General features: G+C 48.9%; 1 protein-coding gene across 1 annotated transcript in view; it reads right to left on the reverse strand.

Annotated features, from left to right (window-relative positions):
• Positions 1-12,021, reverse strand: part of Slit3 (slit guidance ligand 3) — a 589,149-nt gene that overhangs the window by 12,767 nt on the left and 564,361 nt on the right. Inside the window, exons 30-32 of the mRNA XM_050138600.1 lie at positions 8,195-8,332; positions 5,738-5,978; positions 3,395-3,525 (exon numbers count right to left, since the gene is read on the reverse strand). Of these exons, the coding sequence (XP_049994557.1) occupies positions 3,395-3,525; positions 5,738-5,978; positions 8,195-8,332 (510 nt within the window). The remainder of the gene's footprint in view (positions 1-3,394; positions 3,526-5,737; positions 5,979-8,194; positions 8,333-12,021) is intronic.

The raw sequence follows: 12,021 nt of genomic DNA on the forward strand, positions 1-12,021 counted from the left end.
CCACAGTACACGAGGGAGCCTCCAGAGATGCCTGTCACAATCTGCCTGTGTAGCCACTGTCTGTCAACATGTGTGCCTTCTTCTCTGTGTGGGGTATTTGACCTCACGTTCCCTACATTTGGTCCTGAAAACTGATAAGTGTTTAGCAAGATAGTGAGTGAAAGATAATACCACAGGTTGGTATTATCTTTCCTATATCTAAAAATATAGGCATTCCTATATCTAAAAAACAAAAAGCAAAAGACTCCCAAAACATGAAAAACTTGAGCACTAATAAGATGTCACAAGTGGAAAATTCCACACATGACCTCATGTGATGGGTTGTAATCAAAACATATATTATTAAGAATACTGTATGTTTTCTAAAATCGCCCTTAGACTATGTGGATAATATGCATATAAATATACGTTAACTGCCCCATAAAACATTTTTAATTTGGGATTTCTAGAGCCTGCGGCCCCTTATGATTATGAACAGGACAGTGACACTCTGTCACCAGGGTTGGCATGAGAATCTAAGTCATCTGCTTGAATGTCCATCATTTGGTTCTTTCCAAGGGCATGCCATCTCCCTAGTGGGCTTGATAAATGCATACAACTCCCCGGTTGCAGCTTTAGGAGGCAGCAATGGTTTCCTGCTCGGCACAGTGTTTCCAGAGGGCTCCTCACTCCGCACGGAGCCCAGCTGCTTCTGGAGGCCTGTCTTTAACCTTCCGTCCTGAACAGTCCACACCACGGCTCATTTGCCAAGTACTGTTTCACGCTCACCAGAGCCCTAGGAAACACCCATCAGTGCCATAGGAAGGCCGACAGGGAAGGAGAGGAAGGCCACTTCTTTCCCTTCTAAGTGACACCAAGCGCTTTCTCTCAGGCACATGGTTCGTCAGGCTGCCACTGGCCCTGTCTCCCTACTCTCTCTCTTTCCCACTTGGTCCAAGGTCACCAGGTTCAGAAACAAAGATGTTAGGAGACCCGGTGTCTGCTGCGTCCTATGGTCTGAGGCTGGTCTTGTCTCTCTCCATCCTCCACTGTGAGTCTTCTGCTCTGGCTGGGGCCCCTGCCACTGTCTCAAGCCAGTCCACCTACTTGTCTTCTCTGCACATAAACTTTTCTCCCTCCACCACCCAACTCAAATGGCTCCTCTAGGGACTTTTTACACATTCAATTCTGCTTCTGAAATTGCTGCATCAAGCTGGATGTGGTGTGCGCCTTTAATCCCAGCACTCCGAGGCAGAGGTAGGCAGGTCTCTGGGAATTTGAGGCTAGTCTGGACTCCACAGTGAGTTTCAGGCCAGCTGGGGTGATATAGCAGGCTCTTGTTACAAAAAAGCTTTTTTTTTTTTTATTCTTGAGAGTCACCTGAAAGATTCCTTAAACATAGATTTTATATCCATTACTTCTGGGGGAAGGATTGGAGATGAGGATTTCTGTATTTTTAACCAGGTCACTAGGTGTTGCCACCTCAGGGACCACACTCTGCTCTGAGAGTCACTGTTGCCTCTTCCTTTGCTCTGCTCTGAGAGTCACTGTTGCCTCTTCCTTTGCTCTCTGTCTTCCATCTCTGACTCCACAGTGTGTGTGTGTGTGTGTGTGTGTGAGAGAGAGAGAGAGAGAGAGAGAGAGAGAGAGAGAGAGAGAGAGAGAGAGAGAGAACGAACGAACTCAGGGACTGCGTGTTTGATAACCACCCTTCTACTGAGCTATATCCTCCAACCAAAACTGTTGTTTATTTATTTATTTATTTATTTTTTTTTTGAGGCAGGGTAGCCCTGGCTGTCCTGGAACTCAGTATGTAGACCAGACTGGCCCTGAACTCACAGAGACCCACACACGCTCTTTGGCCTCTGGAGCACTGGAGTTAAAGGCACTCGCTACCATAACTAGCTCACACCATGTTGGCTAAAACAAGGGTTTTCAGATTGGTTGTGCTGGAGGAGAACCAGAAGCCTGTGCCTCCCAGTTCTACCCCTGTGTATTAACAGTCTTAAGTTCAATACAAAGTTTCAGCTGAAGAAAAGATTTAGTTAACTGGAAAAGCTCTTAAGTTCCCCAGGGGAGCGTGGCCTCCTCTGTGCGCAGGCTTCCCGAGTTAGGATCTTTCTGCTGTTGGTTTTATGAGATTCAAGGGCAACTGAGACGGGCATTGACAGGTCTAGCGGTTATTTAAAAATATGATAAAATATAACCAACTTTCAATTCTAATCAGTGTTTGGTAGAGGTTTGAGTGTCTACTACCTGCAATGATTGCAACCAAAAGTAGTTCTTCAATTTGCATACAGCTTATAAACTGACTGTCTTCCATCTAAGATGCTCACAGCTTAGGGACTGACTGCTTGCCTCCATCTAAGATGCTCTAACAAGGGAAAGCTTTTGAGTATCATCAAGCTTCTGATTCTGGAGAATTATTTCAGATGACGTTGCTCACTCTGTTCTTCACAAAAGGGCAAAAAGCATGAAGGTAAATGGGTGGGTGTGTGAGCTGTCACTTAGATATGGCAGAGGGGTGTGAGGAGGCTGAGTGTGGGCTGAAGGTGGCACATGGGGCGACCGCTGCACAGCAGCCATGCAGAAAACGGCGTGCAGCCTGCAGCTAAGGCATCCTCCAGAGGTGTATGCATTGCAGGCTTGGCCCAGAGTCTCTGGTGCTCCTGGGAGGTGGTGGAACCTTCAAGAAGTAGGGCCTATGTGGGAAGTCCTCTGCTCACTGAGGGGGCACAGCCTGAAGGGAATCATGGGACTTTGGTCCCCTCTTCTCTCTGTGTGTTTCAACTGCCAGGAGGTGAGCAGTTTGCTCCAATACCTGCTTCCGCCATGATGGGAGAGTCGAAGTGGTGAAGCCAAATGACCACAGACTGAAATCTCTTAAAACTGTGAGCCAAGAGAAACCTTCTCTCTTTATAAGTTGATCATCTCTGGTATTTTGTTACAGCTACAGCAAGCCGCCCAACTACAGGGTGACTGTTAAAAAGATTTCAAGTCTAGGAAACACTGTCTTTCAGAACGGTTTGAAAGTCACTTGAACACAGCCGCGTTCCCTGGGTGCTCCTGAATTTCCCCTTCTTGAATTGCACGCTAATCGCCCTGCTTTCTTTCTTAAACTAATAAAAGATTAGGGTGACATTTTGAAAAGGGCACCTCATTAAGCAGCCTCATCTCCATTGGAGCACCTGGCTCCACGCACAGTAGCCAGCTGGCCATTTATCTTATGGTAATGAGGTGTCATCCCGCACACGGGCCTGCCTTCCGGTCCTGCTTCTGCCTCCAGCAGCCGGTTTCTCCCTCCCACCTGCCACTCTGTGAGCAGCGAGAGCGTCTGTGTGGGACAGCGGCCTCAGAGTCACCCGGGGTCTACTCTGGAGGAACACATTCTGGGGCTGGGCGCGGTGTCTTTTACCTGTACACAGTGGTCGGAGGGGAGCTTGGGCTGTCATACACCAGCCTCACATGGCCCTGGTACAGCTCCAGCGCCAAGGGGTCATTATCTCCCTTGTAAAGGAGGATGCCGTTGTCCTTGTCAGTGGCCACCTGCGGAGAGCAACCAGGGTGTGTCTTAGGACCTATGGGAGTTCCAGCCTCTCCTGACCAACTCCCAGCCTCTCCTGACCAACTTCCAGCACCCTCTTCAGGTGGTTGTCTCAGAGCCGAGACCAGATTGGAATTCTGATCCCTATCTCTTTCCCCATCTGGCCTGTCTATTCCAGAAGGCAAGAGGTAAGCTTATATCACCTATGCTAGCTGAGCAAATTGCTTCAACAAGTATACATTGACCATGTACTACGTGCAAAGACGTCAAAGTCACTGACCACTCAAGGATGCTCAACTCAAGTCCCTTATATAAAAGGGTATCTGCACTGAATCCATGCACGCCTCCCACGTGATTTCCACCCTCTCTAGATGCATGACAATACCTGACCCAGGGAAAATGCTATGGTGATAGCTGCAATGCATCCGTAGTGGTTATGGTCACGCTCAACCTTTTGAGATTGTGATGTAACCCTTTCATCTACAAATTCATGCTGGAGAACTGTGCAACAGACGTATAAAAAAAAGTTCACAAATAGCCGGGTGGTGGTGGCACACACCTTTAATCCTAGCACTTGGGAGGCAGAGGCAGGTAGAGCTCTGTGAGTTCGGGGCCAGCCAGGTCTACAGAGCAAGTTCCAGGACAGCCAGAACTCTGTTACACAGATAAAAAAACCATCTTGAAAAAAAATCGCAAATAATAACATCTCATAATGTTTTAAGTAAGTTTCCGATTTTCTCTGGCTCATATTCATAGCTGTCCTTAGCTACACATGGCCTGAGGGCTGTGGGCTGGACATACTTGGCAGGGCTAAGTGTGCGATACATGTTCAAGACAGTGGCAAATGTCTTTACAATGTTTTTGATCTGTGGCTGGTTGAGTGTGCAGGGGTGGAAACTGGGCTGGCTGTAACTGCACACCAGGAGGCCCCAACTCTAATCTGCCTCTCCTACTAGTGGTCTACAGTGTGACCCTTGAAGCTTGTCTCTCTGCATGGAATATCACATACTAACAGTTGTAAACAAAGGCTAAAGACCAGAGCTTAACTCAGTGTATCCCACGAAGCAGACAGCAATGTGTTCGGAGCTGTCTGGGGACGTTAACGATACCACTCTCTGGGCTTCACCCCTGAGCAAGGTAGCATGAGTCTTTGTGGGCAAACCTAAGTTTAAGAGCTCCGCACAGGTGCTGCTGAGGCCCCTGGGTGAAGACAGGCACCGGGAGAAGCCGCACTGCTGGCCAGCTGGTGGCTGCCTGAGTCTCCACAGGCCTAGGCATGGAGCATGTACATCTGATAGCTCATTTGGGTGTCTGGAGCACTGGAGGCTGTTCTGGTGGGGAGGAGCGAAAGAAGGAAGCAGGAGGGTGGGGGAAGTTAGAGCTCCCTATTTGTGTTAGCGTGGACGCCAACGGTACAGTCCTGCCCACTGGACAGGCTCTGCAAGGAGAGTATCTTCTTTTGTATCCTTTAGGCCTGAGGTCTGGAGCAGACCCTGCTGTGTGTAGGGCTGCAGAGATCGGATCAGTGCTGAGTGAGTGTCTCATGCGGAAGCTCCAGATTAAACCTTGGTGAAGGTTACAGAGCTGGTGCGTGGCAGCACCCAGCAGTGTCTGGGCTACGAATTGGCCTATACTGTCCAGTTGCATCCCTGGGACTAAGGTGTTGACAAAACCACTTGGCTCATTCTCTTTTCCATTCCCTGAATGTGTCCTGCTTGCCTGAGCCCCTAGGTCTTTACAAAAGCAGCTCTCTCAGCCGGCTCCTCCCCTGCCTTTGTTCTTTACTGTCAGTCCAGTCCTTAGCCCTCTCCCCAGAATTTAGGGAAAGTACCACATAAGCTCCGGAACCACTTAGCTCTTCTGGCCTGATTCCTCTCTATAGGCCAGGAGCATGTCCTCCTCTGTGCTCCCTTAGCTCCTGGCTTCTCTTTCTCAGTCATCCTGGTCCTCACTGTCCAGCACAGGAGAGTTGCAGGCATGACTTTGAAAGAATGAATGAGGGGATAACAAGGAGCTGCTGCCGCTGTGAGACTCACCAGGAGGTTTCTTACAGACTGCTCTAGGCTGGCCCAGCCCCTGCAAAGTCCAGCCCTGTCTTTGATGTTCTGGGAGAAGGGGCAGGCTTGCTAACAATATGGGAAACCCCAGCTTTACTCTGAGAAGTGCCACACTGGAGTCCTTCCAAGGATGGTAGATGGGAGGGGAAGAACATACCTGCAGGGAGATGTTGGCTTGGGGCCTGACCTTGGCAGAGGCCAGTTCCACGTAGGAGTCCTTGCCTACGAAGTTCACAGTGATGAGCTTCTCACACCTGGGCCCAGCGAAGCCCGGGGGACAGCGGCACGTGGGCTCCTGCTGCACCACGATGCACTGCGCCCCGTTCTGACACTCATACTGGTCGCAGGGACTGGTCTGGAGCAGAACCATGGGTGGGGGATGCTCACAGAAGAACCCACTGGAGAGGGGGCAGGGGAGAGAGGAGACAACCGTAGTTAAGGGGAGAGCTGAAGTGGGAAGTCCCATTCTTGCTTCTAATTGGAGGTGGTCCTCTACGGTTCAGTTTCTCTCTTTTTTCAGAAGCTGAGTCAGTGCAGGCAAAATAGCCCAGCCCAGTGGGTAAAAGTGCTTGCTGCCAAGCCTAATGACGTGGGTTCAATTCCTGGGACCCACGGTAGAAGACAGAACTGATTGACTTTCACAGATTGCCCTTTGAGAGCTATAAGCACATGTGTGTTGCGTGTGTGTGTGAGTGTGTGTGTGTGTGAGTGTGTGCACACACACACAATAAATGTAAAACTTTAAAAAATAACTGAATCAGATTAGGATGAAGACTTTGGAATCATCAGAACGGACTGGGGTGAGTGTGTAGAGGGCACAGACTGTGTGAATTAACAGAGTATGGCACAGCCAGCCAGCAGGGAAATTCTGCCTCACAAAAGAAGGCGTTCAGACACTGTGACAACAGAGATGGGCCTTGAGAGCGCCGCGCTAAGTGAAAGGAGCCAGCCATAAAGGCCAGCACCACCTGACTGTTCAAGCAGTTGGGCTCATTAGCAACAGAACATGGAGTGAGGTTGTTAGTGTTACAGGGGGAGAATGGGGAGTTGTTGATGGAGCCAAGGTGGAGAGCTTTGGAGATGGAGATCAACATCGCAGCCGAGCTACGGTGAATATTTTATTAAAATGATTTATTTAAACAAATTAATTTGAATTGTGTGTGTGTGTGTGTGTGTGTGTCTGTATGTGTCTATGTGCACGTGAGTGTCTGTGCCCACACAGGTCAGAGGGGCTGGATCCTTCCAGAGCTGGAGATATAGGTGGTTGTGAACTGTTTGACGAGGGTGCTGGGAACTGAACTTGGGTCCTTTGTAAGTGAGCACTATTACCTGTCAACTGTGACTATTCTTAACACCATTGGACTGTCTCCCGAGGTTCAGATGAGGGCTGGGGAGAACACACAGCTCCTTCTTGGCTCACTGTCTATGTCAAAGTTCATCTGCATGCTTTGTATTCATGCTATCCAGTCTGATTTCAGTCTCTGTTATGATCTACTGGCCTGTCATCTGGGTACCCTGTCCCTTTAAGAGACAAGCCCTGACCACTCCCAACACCCCTCCCCTTCCACTGAGGCAAGTGGACCTCCTGCCTCCTCTCCCTGCTATCTTCCTCTCTTCTCACCCCTCCCTCTCTCTCTCCCTCCCATCCTCCCCCCCTTCTCCCCCTTTCCCTTCCATAACCCACGAAATAAATTCTATACCCAAACTATCTCTCTGAATAGCATATCTGTCTGTCTCTCACCCGCTGTGGTCTCCCACCTGCTAAACTACCAGGCCTCTGGGGACCCACAAAGGCCTTGAGGCTTTGGGTGACCCACCACTACCCTGCTAAGACCTTGAGTGACCCACTACGGTCCCTCGTGGAACTGGTTGCCCCTCGTGAGACCAACCTTCCCCTCCACTATCTTTAAAAGAATAACAGTCTCTGCTCCCTAGTTTCCTGCAACCCCATGATTAGCCCTTCCAGTCCAGGTTGAGGGGGACCTGGAGCCCAGGCTGCTTTTTCTACATACTCCAGACATCTAAACCACCTGACCAATGCCTCTTACTTGACATTTCTTCTAGTACCAGTTCCAGAGATGGACCCCAAACACTCTACTGAATTACCACATTTTTTTATTGTCTTTTATCATCTGGTACTAGGGACTGGACCTGGCCTCACATGCAGGATGAACATTGAGCTACAACTTCAGCCCTCATGTCTTTTTCTGCCATTAAGATGCTACAAATGAGCTGGGTGGTGGTGGCGCACGCCTTTAATCCCAGCACTTGGGAGGCAGAGGCAGGCGGATCTCTGTGAGTTCGAGACCAGCCTGGTCTACAGAGCTAGTTCCAGGACAGGCTCCAAAACCACCGAGAAACCCTGTCTCAAAAAACCAAAAAAAAAAAAAAAAAAAAAGATGCTACCAATGTTTTTGGTTTCCAGCCACCCCACAAGCTGGGCTCCAAGATGGTTGGCATCTTCGGTTAGGTAGCATCACGTATGTGTGACAATGTGAGTGTGGACTCAAATCTTAACTTCTACATGGAATTGCCCTGGTTCGCTGCAGGGAACCCTGTATCCCTGCCGCCTTCTGCCAGGCTACCTTCCTTCTGAGGTGCTCCTCTGTCATACCTGAAGCCTTGGGGGCAGATACACGAGTAGCCGTTGACCGCATCCACACACTGGGCTCCGTGGCGGCACTTGTGAGCTGTGCAGTCATCATTGTCTGTCTCGCACAGCTTCCCACTGTAACCAGGGACACATTCACACCTGGAACACAGGCGGAGAGACACTTGCTCAGGGTCTGCCAACTTGCCGGCAGGTGCTCTGGCGCCTCCCCTTGCCAAACCTCTCTCTCTCTCTGTGCTCTAGTTCCTGAAGGGTTCACCAGGTGCCTCTGTTACTGGGTTCCACTCATGGTGCACTGGCCTTTGCTCTCAGAGTCAAGGTCTACCTGTTGCATGGAGTGGACACGTTTCAATTTCAGAACTGGGCTGGGGACACGGGAAGCATCACAACAGATCTGGGTCATATCTGGTTCCTTCTCCCTTAGTGTCAGACACCTGGCTGAGCACCTTCAAGGGGCATCTCATCGGATCCCCAGGGGCCTGCAGGGGAGGCCCTATCCAAAGCAGCGTTCAGAAAACACTCAAGCCACCTCCCCAAAGCCACATCGAGTGACAGCTACATTTACTGTGACAGATGCTATCTAGGTGTCCTGGCAGCTCACGGTGGCCTCTCTATCTTGCACGTTCTCTCAAAGCCACTGCTCCTTGATAAGCTCTACCACTCTGGAGTGCAGTGAACACTGACTGTCACAGTGTTGTGACGGTGCAGAACAGAGATGAGGGCCAAGGATGAAGGCTATGATGGCATTTGTACCACCCTCGCCTTTGTTTCACGGCTTGTTCAGACAGGCCAACTGGTCCAGCCTTCCGCAGAGAGCAGAGGGTCCACAGCCCTACCATAATTCTCTAGAACCCAAACTAAGCCTGTATGTAGCCAGACCATGCATCTGTGGGTCATTTGTTTGAGGTCACACAAAACCGAAATTCCTGCCTAGAAACAGACCTGAGAGTACCTAGGCCTAAGGCAGCCCTACAAACACACATCAACACAGTGTTCACTTGTTTCTCTCCCTCTTGAAAGGCTTGTGTAGCAGCTCAATTCTTCCGGGCAGAGTAAAAAATCAAAATGCCATCTCTCCAAGGCAAAGGAGAGGTGGCACGGCAGGGAGTGCAGGGCAAGCAAGAGCTCTGAATTCTTAGCTTGCACCCTCAGGACCTGACGAGAGAGAGAGAGAGAGAGAGAGAGAGAGAGAGAGAGAGAGAGAGAGAGAGAGAGAGAGAGAGAGAGGCTTTTTCTCCTCCCTGCCTCTCTGTACTCCTTCCCCTTAGGAACAGACAGAGTGGGGGCAGAATCCCAGCATCACACCAGAGATAGGTAAGTGGATGACTAGGAAAGATTCTGAAGGTGCATGGTGGCCCTGTAGAAACGGTTCCAGAATCTGATGACTGCTGGGTGGACCTGTGTGTGTTCAGATCTGGTGAATTTTACTAGTATCCGAGCAGTTCCCCTTTAATGGACTTCATTGGCAAATCCAAAATGTGCAACCTAGTGCCGCATCAGAACATATTTTAGGGACGTGGTCTGCCAAAGTGTCTGTCTGTCTTTCTTTCTTTCTTTCTTTCTCTCTCTTTCTCTTTCCTTTCTTTCTCTCTCTTTCCTTCCTTATCTTTCTTCTTCCTTTCTTCCTCTCTCTCCTCTCTCTCTCTCTCTTTCTCTCTCTCCTTTCCTTTTCCTTCCTCCCTCCCTCAGGCTTTTTTTTTAAATTTTTTTTAACATTTTTTTTTAAAAAGATAAGGTCTTGTGACAAAGCCAGGTTGGCCTCAAACTCTCTTGGCTGACCTCAAACTCTTGACACTTCTATACGGGTCTCTAAGTCCTGGTGTTAAAGTATCGGCCATCAGGGCTAGTGAGATGGTTCACCAGTTAAGAACACTTGCTGCTCTTACAGAGGTCCCAAGTTCAGTTCCCAGAACCCATATCAGGCAGCTCACAAACACCTGTAACTATCGTTCCAGTAGGATCCAACACCCTCTTCTGGCCTTTGCAGGAATTTGGACACACACATGTATATACAAATACACAAAATTAAAAAAAAAAGTCGCGGGAAGGGGGGGAAGACCTAGAGGGATGGTTCATTGGTTAAGAGCACTTGTTGCTTTTGCAGAGCATTCAGGTTTGGTTCTCAACAGTCTACACCTCTGCTCTCAGGGTATCTGATGCTTCCTTCTGGCCTTCTTAGGCCACAGGCACTGATTGCTATCTTATCCTGTACACATGAAATAAAAATAAATCTTTAAAAAATGTCTGCCACCAAAACTGGCTCAGCCAGTTTTCTAAAGAAACAAACTAGAAGTCTGATGCATTGAGATTCTGCTTCAGTGCTTTAGCTGCTGGTAAATCTGGGCCTGAAGGAGAGCTGGGAGAGGGTGGAAGGACAAGATGATCAAGGCACAAGGATGTACACGTGCATGAGGATGTCAAAATGAAGCCCATTATTTTGCAAACTAGCTAAAAAAGAGTAAAACCAAAACCAAACCCCAGCCTTGGCAGGCATTTGAGTTTCGTTACTTGGATGCAAAAGAGCCCCGGAGAGCAGCTGAAACGAATAGGCCCTCTCCAAGGCTCAAAAAAAAAGCTCCTCAACATTTAACAGGATAAAAATCAACCTTTAAAACATGAAGTTCAAGGCAACCGGTGAGTAGGGAAGCTACTTCCACTTCTAAAGTCAGTGGTGGAGGCCTGGAGGCGAGAGTATCTACAGACTTCTGTTGGCATGGCCTTCTTAGATGTTAATGAGCAAAGAAAACACCTAAGGATTTTGCCATAAAAAAAAAAAAAGCACTGGACAGTGGTGGTGCACAACTTTAAGCCCAGCACTTGGGAGGGAGGCAGAGGTGAGAGGATCTGTGAGTTTGAGGCCAGCCTGGTCTACTGAGTGAGTTCTACTTCAAACACACACACACACACACACACACACACACACACACACACACACACACACACACACAGTGCAGCCACAGGGAGCATGCGTAGGCACTACATTCCGAACACTTTTCCACAAGGTACGGGTTTGAACACCTCGCTCCGCTTGTCATAGCAGGGACTACATAATCCTTCTCAGATTGCAGAAGCAGCAGGTGGTGCCACTTCAACTCCTTTTGTTTTCAAACATTTTGCTGTGTCTTCCATGTTGATAATGCGATCTAGTGACCGTGGACCAAGGACACCTGGAGTATCTGGGTCTAGCTGAGAAGTCAGACGGACCTGGGTTGACGTGCAGCCCCTCTTCTCTCTTAGCTCCTAGGCAGCTGGGTCTGTGTCACTGGGTTTGGGCTGTGGGGCCCCCAGTTTTTCACTACTGAAAGCATGAGGGGGTTCATGAAACCAGATACAGCAGGGAGTTTTCAGTGTACATGAGTCAATGGGATCTTTGCTATTTTCAGGGTCTCTGGGCAGATCTGCCTGACATTGAGATCTCCTAAAAGTGTCTTTAAAGATAAAGCGAAGTATGTCCTGAGCACGCCACACTCTCTCAGTAATGTCCTGCTAGGATGCTGTGGGATATCAAATGTTTGATGATGGGAGGGGAAGGGACACAAAAATAAAATGCCTCATTGGGAGAATGGATTATTGTTTAAGTTCATTTGAATATAAAAACTACCATTACCATGATGGTTTATATAGACTTTCTGAGGCACTGTCTCCTAGGAGACATGACACAGAAATAAGCGGATTCAAGGGAAGCTTGGCTAGTGTCTCTTTTCCTGTACTGTCCCAGACTCAAGGGCCCTTGGTTATAGCAGAGGGTGAGGTTTTCAGAACAAACATCAGAGGCTTATGAAAATTCTATGGCAGCTCTAACTCTCAGTGTCCACACCCACCCCTGACCA

Source organism: Alexandromys fortis, unplaced genomic scaffold (assembly GCF_014885135.2).
Source record: "Alexandromys fortis isolate MF-2015 unplaced genomic scaffold, M_Fortis_MF-2015_v1.1 scaffold_11, whole genome shotgun sequence".
NCBI classification, from domain to species: domain Eukaryota; kingdom Metazoa; phylum Chordata; class Mammalia; order Rodentia; family Cricetidae; genus Alexandromys; species Alexandromys fortis.